This window comes from Lagenorhynchus albirostris, chromosome 19, assembly GCF_949774975.1.
Source record: "Lagenorhynchus albirostris chromosome 19, mLagAlb1.1, whole genome shotgun sequence".
Taxonomy (NCBI): domain Eukaryota; kingdom Metazoa; phylum Chordata; class Mammalia; order Artiodactyla; family Delphinidae; genus Lagenorhynchus; species Lagenorhynchus albirostris.
This window is the reverse complement of record NC_083113.1, coordinates 7,896,441-7,923,155: the sequence shown is the minus strand read 5'-3', so window position 1 is coordinate 7,923,155 and position 26,715 is coordinate 7,896,441. Positions and strand designations below refer to the sequence as shown.

Genomic DNA, 26,715 nt, shown 5'->3' with positions numbered 1-26,715 from the left:
GGATGAGGACATGGAAGCACAGAGAGGTTAAGTCACCTGCCTGTGGTCACACAGCCAGTAAGGGACAGAGCTGGGATTTGAACCCAGAGCCTCTGCTCTTACCTGTGCTATAAGAACTTAATAAATGATAATTAGCCTTTTGATAATAACTAGGAGCATGGCGGTAGGAGGGAGACTTGAACCTGGGGAGGAAAAATGCCATATCTGAGCCCCCACTGTGTGCCAAGCACTGCCCTCAGAGCGAGTTATCTAGTTGGCCGTGATAACCCTCGTGATTGGGGATTGCAGGCCATCAGATTCTGCCCCAGCTGCAGGTTCTTGAGAAACTGGGAAGGATTCAGTACATAGAATTTGAGACAAAGGAGTGCATGTTTCTCACTAGTTGAAGTGACAGCATCAAATGACAATAGGGAAAAAAAATTATCATGAAATCAGGCCTTTCTGGGAAAATGGTGACTATGGAGGCAGTTTGCCTTATTTTATTTTATGTTTTTTCATTTCTTTTTATTTATGTATTTTTAATTTTTTGCCTTATTTTAAACATTGCCTTATTTCAAATATTGTAATAAAACCAGACTTCATTACATTGTTAATGTGACACTGTTTCAAGTTCCTGAAAATGCAGCTGTGGTTATCGCCCTTTTCCCTCTCTGTGCCTCAGTTTCCTCATCTATAAAATGGGAATGACTTTTATAGGCTTGTAAATAAGCTGATGTATGTCAAGTGCTTTGAGCAGTGCCTGGCAGAGAATAAGTGCTAAGGAAGCATTTTCTATCTTCATCATCATCATTTGCTGATAAGGAAAATGGAAAAGAAGGGTCAGAGACCAGGGTTCGAGAAGATTCATACTGCCTGGGTTCAGATCCTGGGTCTTCAGATCCTAAGCTGTGTGGCCTTGGGCACAGTCTTCCATCTTTCTGAGCCTCAGTTTGCTGGTCAGTCCAGTGGGCTGATAACACCTACCTTACTAGGCTGTGAGCGGTGTTTCATATGTAAAGTGCCAGGTCCTATAAATAATAAGATCCTTGACCTTTGGCCAACCCAGCCCCCTATAACTGACCTTTGACTTTACTCTCTCTCTACATCTGTTTCCTCCTCCCACAGTGGAGGGCATCGTGGGGCTGGAGCAGGTGAACAGCCTTGGGGATGGCCCGCCTGGTGGCCGCCCACGCCGGGGCATGTTCCGGACGGTGGGACAGCTCTACAAGGAGTCCCTGAGCCGCCTCATGGCCACACTCAGCAACACCAACCCCAGCTTCGTCCGCTGTATCATCCCCAACCACGAGAAGAGGGTGAGTGACCCAGCCCGGGGAGGGAAGGCAGCTCTGGCAGTGGGTAAAGTCCCAGTCACTGGATGTGGCTGGAACCATGTCTGGCCCCAGGCTCACTTCTGACTGGCTGTGTGACCTCGAGCAAGTTGTTTTCCCTCCCAGGCTCAATGCCCTGTTAGGAAAATTCATTCATTCATAGGACTTAAGTTTTACTGAGCACCTACTAAGTGCCAGGTAGTGGGAATACAGTGAAGTCAGGGAGGGCTCCCTGGAGAAGGTGAGGTCTGAGCTTGGAAGGATAAGTGGTATTCTAAGCAGAGAACAGCTTGTGCAGAAGCCCAGTGGTTGGTTGGAGCGTGAAAGGTACAAGGGATGGAAAAAAGACCGTTGGAGCTGGGAGTGTCATGTAAGTGTGGGGCGACCATGCCTGGCCTCCTAGGCCACCAATAAGTTTTCTTGTTGGGAAAATCAGAGACTAGGCCCTGTAGAGAAGGGTCAGCATAGTAGAAGGTGAAACTAGGTGCCTGGGGCTTATCCTGTCCTCAGAAAGCAGGAGCTGAGGTTATTGAGTAGGTGGATCTGTGTTTCTCATAGCTGTAAATACCGTATTTTATCAAATCTAAGACACATTTATTGTGACATTTTAGCATCTCTGAAGTTGGGATGTGGCTTACAATCAAAGGCCTGTCAGAGTTTAATCGACAAGAGCTTTTCTTTCTTGGTGGTATATAAGATAACAGTGTGTTTTACAATTGATAGTGGCTTTTATTTGATGAAATATGGCATACATGGACTCAGCCACTTCTCCAAAGAGCCTTAGTGGAGAAGGGTGCTTACAATCTAAGATCTGGGTGCTAGGTGTGCTCCATGGTATCAAGGTGTCACTCCCAGGACCTCTCAGTAAATAGAGCTATGTACGTACACAGTAACGTACATGCATGCATACACATGTATATACATGTACACACATATATGTGTACATACACTTAAACATCTATGTTTATTTCTATAACTATCTTTATATATTGAAAACTATGAGTTCCCACCAGTATGTCAAGTTCCAGTCCAACATCTCTTTTTAGCAACAGTGAGATCCTGTAATATAGCACACATTTACTAGTTTTCTCAGTCCCCTTTTATGTAATCAGTCTCCTGACCTTGCTGGGCACCTCCCCACTCAAGCCTGCCAAATGTCTTGTTGAAGGGTGGAATGGAGGAAGGAAGGAGGAAAGGAAGGATAGAAGGAAGGAAGGAAGGAAGGAAAGGAGGGAGGGAGGGAGGGAAAAAACCAAAATGTTACTGTGAGACCATCCTATATATTATTTCCAATTTCCAGCTATTTTCAGCCATTTCCTTGGGGCTCCTTTGAGAGAGCCACTAAGATGGCTTAAGCAAAAGTGAGAATGTATCAGGAATTCCCTGGCGGTCCAGTGGTTAGGACTCCACGCTTTCACTGCCGAGGGCCCGGGTTCCATCCCTGGTTGAGGAACTAAGATACCACAAGCCACAGGGCATGGCCAAAAAAAAAAAAAGTGAGAATGCATGGATTCACATAATTGAAGATTCCATGATTAGGTTCAGGCACAGTTGGATCCAGGTGCTCAAATGGTGACGTCAGGAATCTTTTTCCTCTGCTTGGCTCTGCTTTTCTATGTGTTGCCTCCTCTCCGATGAATCTCTGTCTCCATTCTCAAGGTGGCACGGCAGCCACCAAGGGCTCCAGACTTTCATTCTTTCAGTTCAGCAACCCTAAAGGAAAGAGAGAGCCTCTGGCAGCATGGATGTAGCAGAAGTCCCAGGGCTGGCTTTCACTGGCCTAGGATGGCTCTTGTGCCCACCCTTGAACCAGCCTGATTGGCCTGGCCTGAGTCACATGACCATGTCTGGAGCCAGGATGAGGTCAGTCCTAGCCACTCACGGACTGAGAGCATAGGGGGAGGAATAGCGCCCTCCCGCCCACAGAATGGAAGTGTTATTACCGAGGAATAGGGAACATATATAATAATAAATAAACAGAAACTCCCTTTTTGCTGGGACATAAACACTCTGAGGGCAGGGGCTTTTATCTCCTTTTTTACTGCTGAGTCCCCAGTGCCTAGAACACATTGTGTGGCAGACAGTGAGTATTCAATAAACATTTGATGGATGAATAAATACATATATGCTTAGATAGCCCTTGGAAAAGATACAGAATGGTGGTTCTCATTTTTTAACCCTCCTCCCCACCAGATATTTATATTCTGCCCTAGCCTGGGGCCAGGGCTTTTTTTTTTTTTTTTTTTTTGGTTTTGTTTGTTGTTTGTTTTTGCTTTTTTAAGCATGTGAGGGGACTCCAGTGTGTAGTCTGGGTTGAGAACAACTGATCTAGAAGGCTCCATAAAAACCTGGGTATTGTGTTGACCACTCTGGAGGCCTGGGCAAGGCAAGAGTTGTTTTTCAGAATGTGTAATTTGAATTTTTTTGTAGTGTTTAGATTTTTACCATTTGTGTATTACTTTGGGGGAAAAAAAAAGCAGGTAAGAGAAAGAAAAGGCAATGAAAGCTCACTACCAAAAATAATGATGTACGTGCTTTGTTCACACGTCACCTTCCCAGACTGTCCTATGCAAATTCAGCACTCTCCGTCCTCCCTCCCCTCTGCTCTTTGCCCCTCAGCACTTAGTACTCTTTACTTCTGACGTTTGTGATGTCTTGACCTCATTTATTGTCGACCTCTCCCAGTGGATAGTGAGCTCCCTGGGGCAGGCATTTCTGCCTGGCATGTAGTAGGTGCTCAGTAAATTATAGGTTGAACCAGATGAAATTGCCAACCATTTTTGACCTGCCCAAACTGCCATCCACCTGAGTTCCCCTGACGGCTGCCATCCAGTGAGTGGCGCCCCCGTGTGGCAGCCACTGACCTCGCATGTCTGTGACTGCTCTTTGCAGGCTGGGAAGCTGGAGCCGCGGCTGGTGCTGGACCAGCTGCGCTGTAACGGCGTCCTGGAGGGCATCCGCATCTGTCGCCAGGGCTTTCCCAACCGCATCCTCTTCCAGGAATTCCGGCAGAGGTGAGCGGCATGGGGTGGGGTAGGGCTTGGGTGCCTGCATCCAAAGCACCCCAACTGCTACTTCTGGGAGGGGTCAGGGGTGGGGCCTCCGGGCAAGTTCCTTTGGTTACTGAGTCTCAGCTTTCTCCTCTGTGATATGGGAGAGCAATGCCCCCTTCACTGGACTCCCCAAGAGAAAGGGCATAGAGTACTATGTTGCGATCTGGGTATCGCAATCGGCGTTTCTTATAAAAATGCAGTCGAGGACTTCCCTGGTGGTGCAGTGGTGAAGAATCCACCTGCCAAAGCAGGGGACACAGGTTCGAGCCCTGGTCTGGGAAATTTCCACATGCCACGGAGCAGCTAAGCCCGTGCACCACAATTACTGAGCCTGCGCTCTAGAGCCTGTGAGCCACAACTACTGAGCCCACGTGCCACAACTACTGAAGCCCGTGCACCTAGAGCCCATGCTCCACAACAAAAGCCACCGCAATGAGAAGCCTGCGCACCGCAACAAAGAGTAGAAGCCCGCGCACGGCAACAAAGACCCAATGCAGCCATAAATAAATAAATAAATAAGTTTATTTTTTTTAAAAATGCAGTCGAATAGGAGAGAAGGAAAAAATATCAACATATAATAAGCCAGTAATATGGTGAATATGATAACAAAAATTATGCTTCATGCAAGCTGTATGTAGCAGCACCATGCAATAGAAAGAGAATGTGAGCCCCATATACAATTTAAAATTTTCTAGTAGCCATGTTTTTAAAAGTAAAAAGAAACAGGTGAAGTTAATGATAACAAGAGTTTATTTAACCCAGTACACCCAAGATATTAGATCATTTTAACATGTAATCAATATAAAAAATTAGTAGTGAGACATTGTGCATTCTTTTATTCCTACCGAATCTTCGAAATTTGGTGTATGTCTTACACCTGTAGCACATCTCAGTTCAGACACTGAATTTCCCGTGGTCAAAGTGAAATGTAGTCGTATCAAAACAGTGAAATCGTGGGAACTCCCTGCGGTCCAGTGGTTAGGACTCCCTGCTTTTACTGCTGAGGGCGCATGTTCAGTCCCTGGTTGGGGAACTAACATCCCCACAAGACGAGCGGCCAAAAAAAAAGAAAAGAAAGAAATTGTGTTGAACAGAAAAATATTTTACACTGCTTCAGTTTTTGGTTTTTTTTTTTAATATTTATTGATTTATTTGGCTGTGCTGGGTCTTAGTTGCAGCATGCAGGATCTAGTTCCCTGACCAGGGATCGAACCTGGGCCCGCTGCATTGGGAGCGCAGAGTATTAACCACTGGTCCACCAGGGAAGGGAAGTCCCCCCTGCTTCAGTTTTTAAATTTAAATTTCACTTAGTTAAAATGAAACGCAGTTAAAAATGCAGTTGCCCAATGGCCCCAGCCATGTTTTAGGGGCTCAGTAGTTGCGTGTGGCCAGTAGCTGCTGCACTGGACAGTGCAGGTCTGCAGTTTCATACTCAAAATGTGGTCCCCAGGCCAGCAGCATCAGTGTCACCTGACAGCTTGTTGGGTATGCACATTTTCAGGCCCCACCCCAGACTTACTGAATTAGCATCTGCATTTTAACAAGATCCCTGGTGACTGAGAAACTCTGATACACACACACACACACACACACACACACACACACACACACGTTTCTCAATCACCAGTCAAAAAATATCACATATTAACATATGACATTAATATATAATATTATGTATATGATATATGTGTTTGTGTATATATGTTGTATATCTAATATGCATTATTTTTAATGAAAGGTCAGGATCCAGGGAGAGGGCACAGCAGGAGAAAGGCTCTGAGGACAGACACGTGTGCTTATGAAACGTACTTTTAAAATTTGGAGTTGCACTGAGAAATGTGAAAGAAACAGCTGTAAAGCACTTAGCTCAGGACCTGGCACGTAATAAGTTCAAGAGCATCAGCCCCTATTTGTTGTTATTCTCACACTTCCGAGACACACCTTGCCTTTACGTCTCAATGACCTATGGTGTTGGTGTAATTAAACACTCATAATCAGCACGTGGTGTGTCCTAGGAGTGGACACACCTAGGACATATTGATGATGTTGCCATTGGTGGTGGTATTAATGCTCTCTGCCTGGTGTGTGGCCCTCGGTAATACTTAAATATTTGTTTTTCTTACTGTTCCTATTGTTATTGTTATTATTGCTATTTGTCACTCTGAACCCAGTGCCTGGCCATAGTGACAGTTTGCTGTTACTCTTCACCCCTCCCTCACCCCTCCCCACCCACTTCAGGTACGAGATCCTGACACCCAATGCCATCCCCAAGGGCTTTATGGATGGGAAGCAGGCCTGTGAGAAGATGGTGAGTGTGGGGTGGAGGCTGAGGGTGTGTGCATGAGTGTGAACGTGTGTGTACAGTCTCAGGTGGTGGAGGAGGTTGAACTGGAGCCTCCCCTTTCATCACCCTTCCTCCTCATGACCCCTCCCCCACTCTCACAGATCCAGGCCCTGGAATTGGACCCTAACCTCTACCGCGTGGGACAAAGCAAGATCTTCTTCCGGGCAGGGGTTCTGGCCCAGCTAGAAGAAGAGCGGGACCTGAAGGTCACAGACATCATTGTGTCCTTCCAGGCAGCTGCCCGGGGATACCTGGCTCGCAAGTGCGGCTCCCCACTATCTCTTGGGGTCACGTTGGCCAAGGCTGGTTCAGGGAGGGGTTGACCAGATGGCCCCAGAGGCTGGGTCAGGGAGGCTCCAGGATGGTAGAAGATCAATTGGCTCCAGATGTCAGGGCCTCCAGGATGGTAGAAGGGCTGAGAACAAAAGGATGGAGCCACTGGACGCCCAGGCTTCTTGGTTCTAGAGTCCTTGAGGCTTCTGAGCAATGCTGGGGACACAGAGAAGAGCTAGACTCAGCCATAGGGTGACCAGCCATCCCGGTTTGCCTGGGACTGGAGGTTTCCCAGGATGCATGATCTTCTGTGCTAAAACAGAGAAAGTCCCAGGCAAACCAGGTCCGTGTGATCACCTTAGTGGCCAATCCGTCAAGGGACTCCAGTCTGGAGGGGGAGATATACACGGACTCAAAGTGTCACAGTCCAGGGCGAGATGTGCTTTGATGGGGGTCATACAGGTACAGCAAGAGGCCCTTCAGACCAGGTAGATGAGGGAGGATGGGAAAGGTGTTCCAGGCAGGAGTGACAGCTTGTGCCAAGGCCCAGTGATGTGAGAGCCTGGTACATTTCAGGAATGCAGGGAGTTTTCAGGACAGTCTCCTTCTCCCTTGGAACTGGCCCAGAGGAAGGATCAGAGAATAAAGGACTCCTCAAACACCAGGCAGAGGGGCAGGGACCATATCCAGGGGCACTGAGGAGCAAGAGAGGGGTGGGTCAGCTGTGGGCATAGAAAGCCCTCTCTGGAGGCTGGGAAGCTGGGGAGGTGGCTGGGGTGAGGGTCCAGTGGGTGGAAGATGAGGCTGGGGCTGAACTGGGGCTGGGGCTGTGGGAACAGAGAGGAGGGAATAGGGCAGAGAGAGTCAAGGGCAGAGAGACTGATAGACGGAACCCAACAAGATTTACTGATAATAGAGCAGTGCTTGCACACAGTAGGCATTTAATAATGGTTGACTAATTGAAGAGAGCTTTGCTCCCTTGCTAAGGGGACAGGGCCTGGAGCGGCTGAGTCTCCATTGTCCCACCCACCCATCTCCCCACCCAGGGCCTTCCAGAAGCGCCAGCAGCAGCAGAGTGCTCTGAGGGTGATGCAGCGGAACTGTGCAGCTTACCTCAAGCTGAGACACTGGCAGTGGTGGCGGCTCTTCATCAAGGTGAGGGCACCTGGAGAGGTGGCCCAAGTGGCAAGGAGACAGGTCCTTGGGGCCAGGTCTGCTTGGGCAAGTGACTTTCTTGGTTTGGGCCTCAGTTTTGTGCATCTGTAAAATGGGACTGATCAGCCCACCTTTTGTTCATCAGGATTCTTGAGGTAACAAGCGACAAAAAATCTGACTCAAACCAACGTGGTTAAAAGATACGGGACAGCTTTAGGTGCAGCTGGATCTAGGGTTGAGTTGAGGTCCCTAAGACCCCCTAGGATTCAATGATTCACTGGAAGGACTCACAGAACTTAGAAAAGCTGTTATGCTCACGGTTACAGTTTATTACAGTGAAAGGATGGACATTAAAATCAGAAAAGGTAAAAGGCGCACAGGGCAGAGTCCAGGAGAGACCAGACACGAGCTTCCAATTGTCCACTCCCAGTAGAATTGTACAGATAGGACTTAATTCTTGTAGAAATGCTGTATGACAGCACATATGGAATATTGCCAACCAAGGAAGCTTACCCAAGCCTTAGTGTCTAGGGTTTTCATAGGCATGTGATTGACCCCCTTGACTGTCCACGTGGTTGACCTTAGTTACTCCAGCCCCTCCAGAGGTCAAGGTAAACAAAGGACTCTTATCAGGCAGGATAGTCCAAATGTTTAGAGATGATCTCCCAGGAACCAGCCAAGGGCCAGTCCTTTCCTTGAAATACACAGGGTTTGAACAACCCAGACCTGCTGAGTTAACCCTTTATTGCACAAGGGCCCAAACAATGTTAGTTTCTAACAATGTTAGAAATCCCACATGGCGGCCACCAACTAGGCCACTGTGGTCTTTTCTTATCACAGACCTCCAGCCAGAGTCCCAGGTTTCACTCTCACTGGCCTGGCTGGAGTCATATGACCATCCCAGAACCAGTCAGTACACATCAGATGAGCCAGGCCGGCATCACATGCCTCCCCAATGCAGAGGGGCAGAGCCAAGTGTGTGAGCTTCGAGGCAGGGTGTTCTCCCAATGGGAAATTGGAGAGCAGGAAGGAGGATGGAGATTTGGAGGCGAAAACACAGCTGTTCAGTGTAATTCTGAATGTGACGTCTGAACTGTCAGCCTACATGCCCTCAGCCCATGTTAACTGAGCACCTACTATGTGCCAGTAACTTTTGAGGGTACAATAATAAAATGGTAAATAAAAACAGACAATGCTCCACCAAGGACCTACTGTATAACACAGGGAACTATACCCAATATCTTGTAATAATCTATAATGGAAAAAAATCTAAAAAAGAATATATATATACATATATTAGAATATATAAGAATATATACAGTTATATATAACTGAATCACTATGCTGTGCACCTTAAACTAACACAACATTGTAAATCAACTATATACTTCAATTAAAAAAAAAAATACAGTGCCCTGCCCCGTGGAGCCCACAGTTTAGGGCAGGGGTTGGTAAGCTATGGCCCATGGGCCAGACACCTGTTTTTGTAAATGCCCATTGGTTTGGTTACTGTATTGTCTGTGCCTGTTTTTGAGTTACAGCAGCTGAATGGAGTAGTTAAAACAGAGACAGGATAGCCTGCAAAGCCTCAAATATTTCCTAGCTGGCCCTTTAAGAAAAAGTTTGCCTATCCTAGGTCTGGGGACAGGAGGTGTGGTTTGCCAGGTGTCACTGAAAAAAAAATACACAACCTACAAGTTGAGAATTCTGTTTTGTTTGGGGCTTTACTGAGGACTTTAGCCCCGGATACAGCCCTCAGATAGCTCTGAGGGACTGTTCCAAAGAGGTAAGGGAGGAGCCGGGATATATAGGAGTTTTGAAACAAACAAACAAAACATCAAGATTAATGCTAATTAAAGAAAAACCAGCCACCTTGAGTTAATGAATTGAGCGCTTTTCTCTGAATGGGAAGATGCAAGAGTCTGGGCTGAATGAAATTATTCCTTAGATATGCACCTTAATGACCTAGGGCCAGTATCCTGTTTTCCTCCATCCTGAATCCCCTCAGGGTGCACCGTTGGGGGCAGCTGCAGCGGCTCACGGCTTGATGGCCTCAACATCCTCTGTTTACTGATATCTCAGGCGATGTCCGGCAACATTCTTGGTCCACACAGGCATCAGTGAATGAATCCCACAAATAAACAGAAAGTTATAGTTGTGATAAATGCTATGAATTAGCTCAGAAAGGAAAATAATAAAATAGAATCAAATACAGTAGAGAAGTTGAGAAGAATCGGAGTTGAGGAGAACCAAAGAAAAGCAATAGAACAGACGTGAGCAGAGTATATCCCGCTTAGCAAAGGGGAGGGTGGTTTGGTGAAACTTTCATTTCGGTTATTCATGGGGGGGGGGGCGGCTGGCCTGTCACTCCAGCCTGGAATCACACAGTGTAAAGTGCATCTCTCACTATGGACCTTGGACCAAGAACTTTGAGGCACAGTGTCTCCTGTAGGCCAAGGGACCCTGTAGCAAAAAAGGGACACATTTAGTGCTGCTTGTAATGTACCCCAGACTGTTCTAGGCTGTTGGCAAATGTGAAGTCATTCACTCATTCCGACTGATGAGGTCACAAGGCCAGTAGTGGAGGAGCTGAAATGCGAACCCAGGAATGCGGCCCTGCTCAGAGCATGAGTTCTTAGCTCCTGAGCCCAGCGGCCTCCCACGGTGGGAGCCAGTCACCCACCATCCCTCCTGTCCCCCTAGGTGAAGCCACTGCTGCAGGTAACGCGGCAGGATGAGGTGCTGCAGGCACGGGCGCAGGAACTACAGAAAGTGCAGGAGCTGCAGCAGCAGAGTGCCCGCGAGGTGGGCGAGCTCCAGGGCCGGGTGGCGCAGGTAAGGGGCGAGGTCCCCGGGTGAGGGCGTGGCGGTGGGAGGAGCCGATGGTGGGTGGGGCTTCCAGCTGAGCTGGGTCGGGGGCAGGGGTAGGTTGCGGGCTGGCGGAGAACCGAGGTTTACTGGGGCCGAATGGGGGCGGAAACTGGTGTGGTTGAGCAGCGAGATGCTGGGAGCGGGGCCCTGGGGATGTCGCCAGGGTATTGAGTGGGGGTGGGGCTGGTTGCTGCAGAGCCAAGATGATCAGGAGGCTGGTCCAGCATCGGGGCAGGGCAGGGGCTGGGCTATCCTACACAGGCGGTGGACTTTTAACTGTTGCCAGTATTTCTGGAATCTTAAAATAACGCTGAAGCAAACCCCTTCTTGAGCATTTTTCTGTTTGTTTTTTCAGAATTATTTCCTTTGGTTAAATTTCTAGGCGTAGGAGTATTAAATGCACTGTGAGCTGATAGAACGTCCTCCCTGGGGCTATTTGGAGGATGGACTGGAGATGGAGAGACTGGAGGCTGGGAGAGCGGGTAGAGAGTCCATTGGGAGAGGATGAGGCTCAAGCCTGTTAGGGTTATGGGGAGAGAGGAGAGGGGCAGGAGGGATGGAGCTGGGGACTGATGGGCTGTAGGGAGGTGAGGGAGAGGGAGGCCCCCAGAGGTCTGACTTGGTGACTAGGGGTCATCCTGAGATGAAGAGCAGGATGGGGGACTGTCTTCCATCTCTCCCTCCTGCCCCCCAGGCCTCAAAGGGCAAAGTAACTCAGTGGGCAGGAGGGACCTCGTGCTCCACTGAGGGCCATCCTGGCAGCACTACCTAACGGACGCTGACCTCCCACCCCATCCCCAGCTGGAAGAGGAGCGTGCCCGCCTGGCAGAGCAACTGCGAGCAGAGGCAGAATTGTGTGCTGAGACTGAGGAGACCCGGGGGCGGCTGGCAGCCCGAAAGCAGGAGCTCGAACTGGTGGTGTCGGAGCTAGAGGCCCGTGTGGGCGAGGAGGAGGAGTGCAGCCGCCAGCTGCAAACCGAGAAGCGGAGGCTGCAGCAGCACATACAGGTCTGGCCCCGTGCGCCCGAGGCCGCCTCCCCCACCCCTTCTGTTTACCCCACACTCCTTTGCTTCAGCAAACCCTGCCTCTTTTGGCCATGAATTGGAAAAAATGAAACAAAACAAAACTCAGCTCCAAGTGTCTTAAGCAAAAAGAATACTTTTTTTTTTGGCTTTCGAATTAATGGGAGACTCTAGAATGTGTAAGCTTCAGGCATGGCTGGATCCGGGTGCTCAAGCAGTAGCTTCAGTACTCTGCCTCTCTCCACCTCCTGGCTCCATTTGCCTCTGTGCTGCTGCAATCCAAGGCAGGCTGCCCTGCCATGGTTCCCCTTCAAAATCCATTGTGTATTTTACACTTAAGGCGCGTCTCAATTCAGATGCTCAATTTTCATTGGCAGGACTTCATCTGCATTTGTGTTTCATAACTTCTTCTGTGAAAAAAAGTAGATTAACATCCCCACGTTGATCCAAACATACTTAAAAGTTCCCCAATAATTAATTGAGTGACTGGTTTTAAATTTAAAAGAAATCGAATTAAATTGAAAATTCAACTCCACAGACTGGTCACATTTTAAGAACTCAGTAGTGCTTTAATCACCTCCTCTTGACCCCATTGGTGAGGGGGGGCGGGGATCCTGCCCTGTGGTTATGGAGATGGCCTAACACACCACACCTGATCCTGGACAGATGCGATAGAAAGCACGTTATTAGTCACAAATATTCACAGCCTGAGGGAGGCAGACACCATGGCACAGAGAGTCACAGTGGGGTTGCATTCAGGAATGGCATGAACAAGCTGCAGCTGTGAGAGGCAAGCCTAGTAGTAACAAGAGGATGAGGTGACCCCTGGTTCCTGCAGGAAGATGTGATTGGTTTATTTATTTATTTATTTATTATTTTGGGGCTGTGCCACACGGCATGTGGGATCTTAGTTCCCCGACCAGGGATCGAACCCATGCCCCCTACAGTGGAAACGCAGAGTCCTAACCACTGGACCACCAGGGAACTCCCGATTGGTTTGTTTTAAATAATTCCAAGGACTAGCAGGTAACTGAAGCCTACTAGATAGGGATAAGCAGGTACCCTGTCTGGTCCCCAGGATACAGAGGGTTATTGGTTAGGGGACCTTATCTTTGGTAGCAGGGCCGGTGGAAGGACTTGTGATTAGGCCATTATAGGGACTCCTAATTTTACCAGCCATCAAGGCCACACATAATATTGAATTTTTTAAAATTGAGGTGTAATTGACATATAACATTATATTACTTTCAGGTGTACACATAATGATTCGATATCTATATACACTGCAAAGTGATCACCGCAATAAGTCTAATTTACATCCAGCACCTTAAGTAGTTAGAAAAAAATTTTTCTTGTGATGAGAATTGTTAAGATCTGCTCCCTTAGCAATTTTCAAATACACAATAAAGTATTATTAGCTACAGCCGCCATGCTGTACATTACATCCCCATGACTTATTTCATAACTGGAAGTTTGAGCCCCTTCACCCATTTCTCCCACCTCCCTACCCGCACACCTCTGGCAACCACCAATCTGTTCTCTGCATCTATGAGCCTGTGGGTTTTGTTTTGTTTTGTTGTGCCACTCAGCTTGTGGGATCTTAGTTTCCCGATCAGGGATTGAACCCAGGCCCTCGGCAGTGAGAGCGCCAAGTCCTAACCATCGGACCACCAGGGAATTCCCTGAGCTTGTGTTTTTCTGTTTTTTTGGTTTTTTAAATTACTTATTTATTTTTGGCTGTGTTGGGTCTTCGTTGCTGCGTGTGGGCTTTCTCTAGTTGTGGCGAGCGGGGGCTACTCTTCCTTGCCGTGCATAGGCTTCTCATTGAGGTGACTTCTGCCTGCTGTGGAGCACAGGCTCTAGGCACGCAGGCTTCAGTAGTTGCAGCAGTTGGGCTCAGTAGTTGTGGCACACGGGCTTAGCTGCTCCGCGGCATGTGGGATCTTCCCGAACCAGGGATCGAACCCGTATCCCCTGCATTGGCAGGCGGATTCCCAACCACTGCACCACCAGGAAAGCCCTGAGCTTGTGTTTTTTTCTTGTTTTAGTTTTGTTTCTTAGATTCCACTCATAAGTGAGATTGTCTGGTGTTTGTCTTTCTCTGTCTGACTTATTTCCCTTAGCATAATGCCCTTGAGGTCCATCCATGTCATTGCAAAATATTAAATCTTAATTTCCAGTCTCACACCACAGATCGCCCCGCGTGCCTGGTGACTGCCGTAGTGGACAGTGCCCATCTCTGTGATATGTTTATTTATGATGTTTATTGTTTATAATCTTCACACACACATACAGGAATGTGATTTCAATGTGATAGACAAAGATTTTTATCTATCCTAATACCTCAAACAGTGCCTGGTCCCCACCAGGCACTCAATCAGTGTTTATTGACCCAATGAATGAAAAGTAAGCCTTGGATCCTTCCCAGCCCCACCCAGACTGTGGACCTGTCTGAGCCACGAGCCCCGGAGATCCGTGAACCATCCCCTCCACCCATCCTTCCCATCACACGCCAGTCCCCAGCCTCTGGGTCCTCAACCCTGCCTTCTCCCCACTGCAGGAGCTGGAGACCCACCTCGAGGCTGAGGAAGGGGCCCGGCAGAAGCTGCAGCTGGAGAAAGTGACGACGGAGGCAAAGCTGAAAAAGTTTGGGGAGGATCTGTTACTCTTGGAAGATCAGAATGCCAAGCTGAGCAAGGTGGGTGGGCTGTGAGCCCCAAGGGCAGGGGGAGTGGGCTCACTGGTGAGCACAGGTCCTTCTCTGCATCCCCCCCAGCTTGCCCCACCTCTAGGGGTCTTCAAACTCTTGGTCTTGGCTGTGTCTCCTTTGAACCCTTTCCATCTCCTTGCGTCTCTGTCACAGCTTCACTCAAGCTGGTATTTATTGAGCAGCTATTATGTGTCATTATCTATCTCTGGATCATCCGACACCCCAAAGCCGCATCGCTGAAAACAACCCCCGTTTCATTACATCCCATCGTAGTGTGGGTGGGCTGGACTGTGGTCCCCTTAGGCAGTCGCGATGACGTAGTGGTGGGCGCTGGAGGGCTGGTGTCCAGGTGCTCTTTTGTGTGACCTCTCTGCCCACGGGAGAGCCTGGGTTTCTCACCTGGCAGCTCAGGGCTCCCAGAAAAAGAAGTGGAAGTGGGCAGGTCTCTGAAAGGCTTAAGGCTGGAACTGACACGGCATCACTTCCCTTGAATTCTATAGATCAGGTGTTGGCAAACATTTTCTCTAGAAGGCCAGATAGTAAATATTCGGGCCTTGGCATGCCACTCCATTTCTGTGACAACCACTCAATTCTGCCATTGTAGCATGAAAGCAGCCACAGGTGGTCTGTGATCAAATGGGCGTGGCTGTGTCCCAATAAAACTTTATTTATAAACACAAGCAGTGGGCCATATTTGGCCTGCAGGCTGTGGTCTGCAGACCACTGAGCTTAAAGCAGACTCAGTCTAGATTCAAGGGTTGGGGAATTAGACTCTGCCTCTGGCTGGGGACATGATGAAGAGTCTGCCACCATCTTTAACCTGGCACAGCCAGGACTGGACTAGGCACAGGGGATATGGCATTTAACTAGCTAGAAAACCATTTCTGTCCTCACAGGGGCATGGGGGGAGAGGGAAGCTAGATGAGTCACCCCAGGAAATCAACATAACCACACATCATGAACTAATTATAAACTGTCAGAAAAGAACAGAAAACCATGGAAGTGGGGTGGCCTGACTTGTGCTAGGGGTAGTCAGGGCAGGCTTCCTGGAGGCAATGGTGCCTGAGTTGAGAGCTCAAGGATGCACAGTTTTTTGCAACATTCCTTGGATGCAGTGGCTCTTCTCTTCTACTCTGTTCTATTTTTTCCTTTTTGAGGTAGTACTGACCCACTGCCTTGATTTCCAAAACCACTGACAGTTTGAAAAGTGCTGCTCAGAAATAAATTAAAAAATAAAATAATAAATAAAAATAATAAACAGAAAGAAAAAAGAAAAGAGCTGCTCCAGGCCAGTGCTTATCAAACTCCACCGTGCCCAGGAATTATATGGAGAACTTGTTAAAATGCAGATTCTGATTCAGCACGTCTCGGGTGGAACCTGAGATTCCATTCCTTGCAAGCTCCCGTTTGGTGCTGATGCTGCTGGTCCATGAGCTGGACCTGTAGTAGTCACAAGGCTCCAGAACTCACCCATAAGTGCAGCACATGTGCAAAGATGTTCACTGCAGTGTTGTTTATAATAGCAATTGATTTGAATCAACCTCAGTATCCATCTTTGGGCCAATGGGTTAATGAATGGGAGTGTCCTTCAAATAGTGGGAGTCTCCACAGTTAACAGGCGTGAACCCGGTGGGGGTGGGATGGGTCCCTAAACCCTAAAGAATGCAAAAGGAGGGAAGGGGGTGGGAGCAGGAAAGGTCAGGGAAGGATGGAGATAAGCAGAAACGCAGATGAGAATGATATCAAAGATGAGGGTCGGGCCCCTGACGCCCCACCCCCACCTCCTACCACCCTCAGGAGCGGAAGCTGCTGGAGGAGCGTCTGGCCGAGTTCTCATCCCAGGCAGCTGAGGAGGAGGAGAAAGTCAAGAGCCTCAATAAGCTTCGACTCAAATACGAGGCCACGATTGCAGACATGGAGGGTGAGCACCTGCCCCTCGGTGGGGGCCTGTGCACACTCCAGCGGGGTCAGGGGGTACCTCGGGTGACCTTCATGTGCTGTGGGGCCTCAGTGGTCATATCTGTTAAATGGGGGCAGGAAAGAAGACTCGGGACAGGTTAGGTGTCCTCCCAGCTCTTAAGTTGTTTCTGTCTCTCTCCATCCAATTCTCTCTCTCCTGAGTATCTTGGGTCACTCTCTCAATCTGACGGTCCCACTAGCTGTTTCAGACACTTTTTTTTATCTCTGTCCCTTGCTGTGGACTCAGAAGCAGAAACAGAAGGGAGAGAGCACAGGAGGAGGCCGGGGAGGCAGGGAGGAAAGGGCAGGGCAGAGAGAGCCAGCAAGCAGGAGCAGGGGCTGTCCCTGGGGGGCGGAGGGGAGAAGGCATCTGGGGGTCTGGGGACCAGTGGGCGATCCCAGCGATGGGGAAGCTGGGAAAGAGCGGGAGGGGTGGAAAGAGACGCTGAGCTCAGCCTGACTGCGGAGCCGTGGGTCTCCCTGGGTGTGTGGGTCTGGCTCCCTTGTGCATGCCCCACCCCCCCACCTCCTGCCTCCAGATCGCCTCCGGAAGGAGGAGAAGAGCCGCCAGGAGCTGGAGAAGCTGAAGCGGCGGCTGGACGTGGAGGGCTCAGAGCTGCAGGAGCAGATGGTGGAACAGCAGCAGCGGGCGGAGGAGCTGCGGGCCCAGCTGGGCCGCAAGGAGGAGGAGCTGCAGGTCGCCTTGGCCAGGTGCGGGGTGGGCCGGGTGGGGTGCACAGCACGGGGGCGCCCCCTGCCAGCGTTGGGGGCGCCCGGCAAGACCCTCCCGCAGGTACAGAGCTCGGCCGAGCCGCTCAGCAGCCGTGCACACCCACTCTGAGCCTCCGTGTCCCCTTCTGTAAGATGGACACAGAGTTCCAAGCCCACCTGGTTAAGGGAAAACTGAAACCGGGCCCTACGTGTCTGGTGACTCACACAGTTTCTTGCACAGAGGCAAGGAAATGCTATTTCTTCTTCTCCCACAACCCCAGCCTCTCAAAACCAAACAGCCCAGAATCCGCTGTGATTGGATAGGTGGTCTGGCCATCTTAGGAATCATAATCATCATACTTACAGTCATTCACAGTTATTGAGCACTTACTGTGTCCCAGATACGATGCGCAGTGTTTCAAATGCTTTTCACCCACTGTGCTCCATGCGACCTGAGGTGCCCTTGTGTATGGGCGCAGCTTGATTTCAGAAAGGTTACAATGTGGGGAAAACATGCATCTGAGAATCGATGGGACACGGGGTTGGTGGAGGGGGGTTAAGAACACGCACCCTCCAGCCTGACTTCTGGGTTCAAATCCTGGCTCCTCCCCTTTTTGGCCATGTGACCTCACCTGGGTGACATCACCTCTCGAGCCTCAGTCTCTCTATCTGGAAAAAGGGCATGATTATAGAAACTCTCCTAGGATTAGTGTAGGGATTAAATGAGAAAGGGCTGAGAACTTGCTTGGCACACCCTAAGCCCTCATTAGATGCTGCGTGTGTCTGTTCCTACCATCCGTTATTGCCATTGTTATTTTTTTCCGTTTTCTTTTGTATTGAGGTGAAATTCACATAACAAAATTAACCATTTTAGGGAGTTCCCTGGTGGTCTAGCGATTAGGACTCCGTGCTTTCACTACCGTGCTTTCACTGAGATCCTGCAAGATGCGTGGCACAGCCAAAAAGAAAAAAAACTTAACCATTTTAAAGCATACTGTTCAGTGGCATTTGGTATGTTTGCGATGTTGTGCAACCACTACCTCTATTCAGAACATTTTCATCACCTCAAAAAAAAAAATCCTATTAAGCAGTCACTTCCAATTTCCCCTCTCCCCTCAACCCCTGGCAACCACCAATTTGCTTTCTGTCCACATAGGATTTGCCAATTCTTACTCTTTCACGTCAGTGGAATCATACAACATGTAGCCTTTGGCACTACATTGCCATCCTCGCGGTAGCCCTGTGAAGGGGGGCAGTCACGCTTTCTCACAGACCAGGAGCCTGCAGTTCAGAGAAGCTGTCACTTGCCAGGGCAGGTGGCCAAGCAGGGGATACAGACCGTGGTCAGTGCATCTCCCTGAACCATTCTTACAGGGTTTTTTTGTTTGTTTGTTTTTTCTTTTCTTTTCCTTTCTTTTTTTTTTTTTTTGGCCGCTGCCGCACGGCTTGTGAAATCTTAGTTCCCAGACCAGGGATCGAACCCACGCCCCCGTGCAGTGGAAGTGCAGAGTCCTAACCACTGGACCACCTCCCTGAGCCATTTAACCCAGAGTCCACGCTGCTGCTCCATTCAGCTTCTCTTTGCAAGAGGTCGATCCCATAGGGGTTATGAGGAGGGACTCTGGGGTCAGCCACCCACTGACCATGTGACCAGGGCAAGTACTTTCCCGCTCTGGGCCCCAGTTTCCTCATTTGGCATGAACGTTACACAAAATGATGAAGTGCTCTCAAGTGGCAGGAACTTAATGAGTGTCCCTGTGATTACTGGTGGTGTCATCCCCATTTTACAGCTAAGAAAGCTGAGGCTCTGAGTACTGGAGACACATGGCCAAGGGCAGAGCTGGGCTTTTAACCGGGGACTGGCCGTGTCTGGCCCCTCCAACCCCTAGAAATCGTCCCCACCCCCTGCCTGCCCCTATACCAACCCCCTGGTCCTCGTCCACCCCCAGGGCAGAGGATGAGGGCGGGGCCCGGGCCCAGCTGCTCAAATCCCTGCGGGAAGCACAAGCGGGGCTGGCCGAGGCCCAGGAGGACCTGGAGGCTGAGCGCGCAGCCAGGGCCAAGGCAGAGAAGCAGCGCCGGGACCTGGGTGAGGAGCTGGAGGCGCTGCGGAGCGAGCTGGAGGACACGCTGGACTCCACCAACGCGCAGCAGGAGCTCCGGTGAGGCTGGGTGGCCTGCAGGTGGCACAGGCGGGGCACATGGGGGCTGGGGGCGGGGCAGGGAAAAGGACGTGGGTCCAAGCTCTCCATCTACACAGTTGTTTAGTCGTTCAACAGTTGTTTACTGGACACTGGCTCTGGGCCCAGCGTGGGCCACGCTGGGGACAGAGACGAGTCAAGACTCGGGCATTGCCCTTAGGAACTCCCAGTCCAGGGGTAGGCAGATTCGGGCAAAGACAGACACAGTGCAGAACAAAGTGAGCTTTAATGGAGTACGACAGGGCATCATGGATGATCAGAGAGGGCCCTTGTATCACTCTATGGGAGGGAGTCCAAAAAGACTTCTTTAAGAAGGGGCCTTTTGAATAGGGTTTCGAAAGATGCGTGGGAGCTCACCCTTAAGGCCACCCTTCTTCTGCAGCATCACTGCCCAGATCCCTTGGAGAATGTAGAGTGAGGTCCCCATCCTTGGAGGGAAAGAATAAAAGGAGGCACAACCAGCAGTCAGGGGCTCCCTCAAAGTCCCAGCCTTCCTCTATTCTGAAATTCTGTTCCCTTCCCCTTCCCCAATAAAAGGTCCAAGAGAGAACAGGAGGTGACAGAGTTGAAGAAGGCTCTGGAGGAGGAAACGCGCGTTCATGAGGTGGCGGTGCAGGAGCTGCGGCAGCGCCATGGCCAGGCACTGGGAGAGCTGGCAGAGCAGCTGGAGCAAGCCCGGAGGGTGGGTGGAGGTGGGGGAGGAGTGTCTGGGGAGCCATGGGGAGGGGAAGCAGGATGCTGGGTTGGAGGAGGTACCTCTGGCTGGTTCTAGGCCAGCCCATTTTTCTCCTCACATATCCATGTCCCTGATCCATCTTGCATTCAGCAGATGTTAATTGAATATGTAGTATATTCCCCGGTTGGTACTGGGGGCCCCAGCTGTGAGCCAAGCAAGCAATACCCACTTCCGTCGTGGAGCTCACGTTGTAGCAGGCAAGGCAGAGAGTAAACAATCTAAACACACTCATAATATATAGCGGGGTCATAAGCGCTACGGGAAGATGATGAACAGGAAAGGGCTTTCAGAGTGCTAACGGCCAGGCGGGGGCGTGTTGTGATTTGAAATAGAGAGGCCTTGGAGAGACTCAGTGAAGAGATGACATTTGAGTAAAAAACTGAGGGAGGTGATGGGTGAGCCATCCTGGCATCACAGGGAAACATGTTCCAGGCAGAGGGAACAGCCAGTGCAAAGGCCCTGAGGCAGGAATGTGCCTGGGTCTTTAAGGAACAGTGAGGAGTTCCAGAGGGAATAGACAGTACAGAGGACTTGGGGCGTTCATGTGCCTGGTCTGGTAGAGAAAGGGAATCATAAAATCATTGCTGTCTCTCTCCCCCACCAGAGCAAAGGTACATGGGAGAAGACCCGGTTGGCTCTGGAGGCTGAAGTGTCTGAGCTACGGACGGAGCTAAGCAACCTGCAGACCGCGCGTCAGGAGGGTGAGCAACGGAGGCGTCGCCTGGAGTCACAGTTGCAGGAGGTGCAGGGCCGGGCTGGCGATGGGGAGCGGGCACGAGCAGAGGCTACTGAGAAGCTGCAGCGAGCCCAGGTGAGTGGGGTGGCTAGGTAGGGGGTGGTCTCTGCTGTGTGGCTTTGGGTGAGATGCATGCCCTCTCTGGACTTCAGTTTGGTCCACATCAACCCTACTGTCCTTTCCAACTTTTCCAACACAATCACACGTTAATAGCTAGTATTTGGTGAGTGATTACTATGCACCAAGCATCCTGTGTATTTTGCCAAAGGCTCCTCCTAATGCTTCTTTGAGGGAAGTGCTAGTATTGTTCCCATTTTACACACAAGGAAACTGAGGCCCAGGGAGGTGAAGTTGATTGTCTTGGGTCCCTCAGAGCCAAAGCGTGAACCCAGGCATGACTGATCCTGTAGCTCTTAACCCTGTAGCGCCCACCCTCCACCCTCTTATCTTCTGGTCTTAAACAATCCATGGCCTGATTAGAAAAACCCAGCGTGAATACTTGGACCTGTGTCAGGACAATATCATACTATGACTGTTAGAAAAAATGTGGGTTTTTAAAATTTTATTATGTTTTTTAACTAAGCGACCAATACCTGTTTATTACTGGGAATACAAAGAAGCAGAAAGAGGGTAAGAATGACTTTTAATTCCCCAACCCCAAGGCGGGGAAAACACTGTTACCGTTTTCAATTTAAGGTGAAAGGTAAGTCGATATAACAAAAGACTCCAGAATTCATCAGCTTGAATAAAAGACATGTGTCTTCCGTCTCAGGAAATAGGCTCAGAGTAAGCAGTGGAGGCTGGCGGGACACTTATGCTCCCTGAGGTCACTCCATTATCCCTGAGGGCATTGACCTCATCTTCAGAGTTAAATCTGGATTGTGGGCACCTGTGTGCTCCAGCTTAGGAAGGGGAAAAGAGGATGGGATGGAATTTGCATATATCACTTTGCTTGCATTCCATTGGCCATAACATAATCACATGACCACAGCTAGCTGCAAAGGAGACTGGGAAATAAAGTTTCTAGCTGGCAGCCATGGGCCTACCTGACAGCCTGTCACAGTGGGACCAGGGGAGAAGGGATTTGGGGGGACAGCTAGGGGCTGCCCCCATGGAATTAAGCTATGTAGTGCTCATTCTCGTAAGCACGTTACGTGTTACAGAAATAAAAGTGACACCAAGAGTAGAGTCTGGTGGCTGATAGCAGGAGTTCTAGGTTGCACTGGTCAGTAGAACTTTCTTCAGTGATGGAAATGTTCTGTAACTGCACTATCCACCTGGCATGTGAGGAGTACAACTGAGGAGCTGGATTTTCATTTTATTTAATTTTAATTACTTTAAAGTTAAATAGCCACCTAAGGCTAGTGGCTACCATATTGGACAGGGCAGCTCTAGAGCCATTCTGCCTGGGCTAAAATCTCAGTTCCACCACTTGTAGCTGTGTGATCTTAGGCAAATTGCCTAACCTCTCTGTGCCTCGGCTTCCCTTTATGTAAACTTAGACTAATAATAGTATGTACCTCATAGGGTCGGTGTGTGAATCCAGCGAGCCTAAACTTGGAAAGCTTTTACAATAGTTCCTGGGCTCTCAGTAGGCTCTCAAAAATTGTCAGATGTACCTATATATTGAGCACAGGTATATGCCAGGCACTGAGCTAGTCACTTTACGTTCATTATTTCATTGACTCTTCAAAGCAGCCCTGGGAGGTAGGTCCTGTTATCATCCCCATTTCACAGATGAGAAAAACTGAGCACCAAAAAGATAGGAATCAGGCACTTCCCTGGTGGTCCAGTGGTTAAGACTCCATGATCCCAATGCAGGGGACCCGGGTCTGATCCCTGGTCAGGGAACTAGATCCCGCATGCATTCCTCAACTAAAAGATCCCTCATGCCACAGCGAAGATCCTGCGTGCCATAACTAAGACCTGGCACAGCCAAATAAATAAGTAAATAATTTTTTTTTTAAAAGATAGGAATCACTTGCCCAGGTCACACAGCCAGGAGGTACCAAGGTCAGCTCAAAATATCATTTTCAGAAGTTCAAAGCATGACTGTCATACAAAGACATAATAAGCCCATGTCAAAGATTTATTTAAAGCATTAATGAACCATAAAAAAGAATGAAATAATGCCATTTCCAGCAACATGGATGGACCTAGAGATTATCATACTGAGTGAAGTAAGTCAGACAAAGACAAATATCATATGATATCGTTTATATGTGGAATCTAAAAAAATGATACAAATGAACTTATTTACAAAACAGAAACAGACTCACAGACATAGAAAACAAACTTATGGTTACCAAAGGGGAAAGTTGCAGGGGAGGGGTAAATTAGGAATTTGGAAGTAATATATACACACTAATATATATAAAATACATGAACTACAAGGACCTACTGTATAACACAGTGAACTATACTCAATATTTTGTAATAACCTATATGAGAAAACAATCTGAAAAAGAATATGTGTATAATGTATGTATAACTGAATCACTTAGCTGTACCCCTGAAACTAACACAACATTGTAAATCAATTATACTTCAATAAAAACATAAATATTAAAAAAAAAAGCATTAATGAGGGATCCAGCAGAATGTCAAAGATGCTCAAGGAGAGAAACAACAACAAATTGGTGTGTGTGTAGTCAGCAAAAGAGAGAATGCCAGAACGAAATGGCGCAGTCAAAGACAAAACCGGTTAATGTCCCAAAGGGCAATCAAATGTAAGCTTTATAGAAGTGTAGTTGATTTACAATGTGTTAGTTTCAAGTGTACAACAAAGTGATTTATTGATTGATTGATTGATTTTTGGCCGCGTTGGGTCTTCGTTGCTGCACACATGCTTTCTCTAGTTGCTGTGAGCGGGGGCTACTCTTCGTTGCGGTGCGCAGGCTTCTCATTGCGGTGGCTTCTCTTGTTGCGGAGCACGAGCTCTAGGCACGCAGGCTTCAGTAGTTGTGGCACACGGGCTCAGTAGTTGTGGCTCGCGGGCTCTAGAGCACAGGCTCAGTAGTTGTAGTGCACAGGCTTAGTTGCTCTGCGGCATGTGGGATCTTCCCGGACCAGGGCTCGAACCCATGTCCCCTGCGTTGGCAGGTGTTAACCACTGCGCCACCAGGGAAGTCCCAGTCCTGTCCTTTCTAAAGGATGCCTGACCACTGCCTTTTCTTATTTCCAAGTTTTCAGATAAATTTTCTTACCAGCCAGAATTTGAACCCAACCTTGTTTGTTAAGTGAACCTCAAAAAGGGAGAGAAGAAATTTCAGGGTAACACACACGTGCTGGAGGCACTCACCCAACAAACATTTTCTGAGCACCTGCGGTGTGCCAGGCCCTGTTTTGAGCCCTGAGGACACAGCAGGGAACAAAGCAGATGAGGTCCTACCCCATGGAGGCAACAGTCCAGGGGGGAGAAAGTGGTAAGCTGCTGCCCAGTTCCTACAGCGAAGGAACGTGAGACCAGGAGCTGCACCCAGGATCACTGTGGTGGTGATTTGCATGCCAGGGGAACAGCTCTATTGTAATATAACTCACATACCGTATAATTCACCCATTTAAAATGTACAATTTGAGACTTCCCTGGTGGTCCAGTGGTAAGACTCTGTGCTCCCAATGCAGGCGGCCTGGGTTTGACCCCTGGTCAGGGAACTAGATCCCACATGCCACAACTAAGAGCCCACATGCCACAACTAACACCCAGCACAGCCAAAATAAATAAATGAATATTTTAAAAAATAATAAAATAAAATGTACAATTCAATCGTTTTTAGTATATTCATAGAGTTGTACAGTCATCACCGTAACCTAATTTTAGGACATTTTCATCAGCCCAGAAAGAAATCCTGTACTGTGCAGCCATCATCCCCCAGTCCCACCCCCTGCCCCGGCAACCACTAATCCCCTTCTTTTGGCTCTCTAGACTTCCTATTCTGGGCATTTCATAGAAATGGAATCATACAATATTTGTCCTTTTGTGTCTGGCTTCTTTCATTTAGCATAATGTTTTCAAGGTTCATCCATGTTGTAGCATGTGTCAGTACTTCATTCCTTTTCATGGCCAAATAATATTCCATTGTCTGGATAGACCACATTTTGTTTATCCAATCATCCGTGAATGGACATTTGGGTTATTTCTGCTTTTCGGCAATTGCGAATAATGCTGTCGTGAACACCCCAGTACAAGTTTTTGCCTAGACTTCTTTTCATTTCTCCTGGGTACACACCTAGGAGTGGAATTGCTGGGCTGTATGGAAACTCTGCATTGAACCATTTTAAGGAGCTGCTAGACTGGTTTCCATGGCAGCTGCACCTTCCATGCTGGTGCATCCTCACCAGCAGTGGTGGTAGGGATTAGAGGCAGAGGAGCAGAGGGGTTGGCTGGCTGGAAGCCGCCATTAGAAGATGTCCCTTCCCTGCAGGCTGAACTCGAGATTGTGTCTGGAGCACTGAGCGAGGCCGAGTCCAAAGCCATCAGGCTGAGCAAGGAGCTGACCAGCATGGAGGCCCAGCTCCACGACGCCCAGGTGATCCCAGCCCACCTCTCACCACCGGGCTCCCCCCAGGCCTCCCCACACTCCTGCCCACACGTAACATCCATTCTCCCATCCATCTTCAGGAGCTGCTGCAGGAGGAGACCAGAGCGAAGCTGACCCTGGGGTCCCGGGCCCGAGCCCTGGAGGCGGAGGCGGCAGGGCTGCGGGAGCAGCTGGATGAGGAGGCAGCTGCCAGGGAGCGGGCGGGCCGTGAGCTGCAGGCTGCGCAGGCCCAGGTGAACAGCCCCGCAGGGAGATCTCAAAGGGATGCCCAGTCTCCCAACCTGTTCCTCCTGGGTTCCCCTGCTCCGGGGTGGCCCCGTTGCCCAGCATATCATAGGCCAGACCCTTTCAAGCCATACCCGCCTCTGTCTCTCCCGCAGCCCCAGAGCCTGTAGGTGCAGACCCCCATCCCTCCTGTCCCCAACTCTCTGTTTCATTCCCTACTCTCTGTCCCCACAGCCCCAGTCACCTGGATCCTCATCTCAGCCTCCCTTCAAACCTCCCTGCCCCTAGTCTCTCCCCTTCCAGCTCATACTTCACATGGTCTTTCTACACCCTGAGTTGACCCTGCCCTTCCCTAGCTCACAGACCTCCCATGGCTCCCCAGCTCCCCCCAGACAAAACCCATGCCTCTCAGCTGGGTGTCAGAGGCCCTGCACTCTCTGGGCCTTCCTTCATGTTTAGCTGTATTCATCTCTCATCTCTTTTTTCACTTCTCTTGGGAGCACCCTTTTCATTTTTCAGGACTTAGCATCAGCCTCTCCTGTTCTGGGAAAACCCTGACCATTCGGCTCTGGGCTCCCACAACCCTTCTTTCTCCTTTGTCCCCACTCCAGTCACCCTGGCTGGAACTGTCTTTGCCCATGAGTCCCCCCATCAGACTGGGAGCACCTTGAAAGTGGGACCCCATCAGAGTTAGCTCTGGATCCCCAGCATAGGCCAACATAGAGCCTGACATATAGGAGACCTTGAGAAATGCCTGTTGAATGAATGAGTGATGAATGTATGCTTGCAAGTATCCTTCTTTAACTGGAAAACTCCTATGCATACTTCAAGATCCATCACAAATGCCCCCTCCTCCAGGAATTCTCTCTT

At 49.3% G+C, this 26,715-nt stretch overlaps 1 protein-coding gene across 3 annotated transcripts in view; it reads left to right on the top strand.

Annotated features, from left to right (window-relative positions):
• MYH14 (myosin heavy chain 14) overlaps positions 1-26,715 on the top strand; it is a 90,991-nt gene that overhangs the window by 40,017 nt on the left and 24,259 nt on the right. For all 3 annotated transcript variants that reach the window (XM_060131860.1, XM_060131859.1, XM_060131858.1), the window contains exons 17-31: positions 1,105-1,292; positions 4,200-4,321; positions 6,599-6,668; positions 6,806-6,966; positions 8,024-8,132; positions 10,836-10,967; positions 11,805-12,011; positions 14,587-14,724; positions 16,534-16,657; positions 17,235-17,406; positions 19,356-19,568; positions 20,145-20,289; positions 20,948-21,154; positions 25,504-25,608; positions 25,701-25,853. In XM_060131860.1, coding sequence (XP_059987843.1) covers positions 1,105-1,292; positions 4,200-4,321; positions 6,599-6,668; positions 6,806-6,966; positions 8,024-8,132; positions 10,836-10,967; positions 11,805-12,011; positions 14,587-14,724; positions 16,534-16,657; positions 17,235-17,406; positions 19,356-19,568; positions 20,145-20,289; positions 20,948-21,154; positions 25,504-25,608; positions 25,701-25,853 — 2,246 coding nt within the window. The remainder of the gene's footprint in view (positions 1-1,104; positions 1,293-4,199; positions 4,322-6,598; positions 6,669-6,805; positions 6,967-8,023; positions 8,133-10,835; positions 10,968-11,804; positions 12,012-14,586; positions 14,725-16,533; positions 16,658-17,234; positions 17,407-19,355; positions 19,569-20,144; positions 20,290-20,947; positions 21,155-25,503; positions 25,609-25,700; positions 25,854-26,715) is intronic.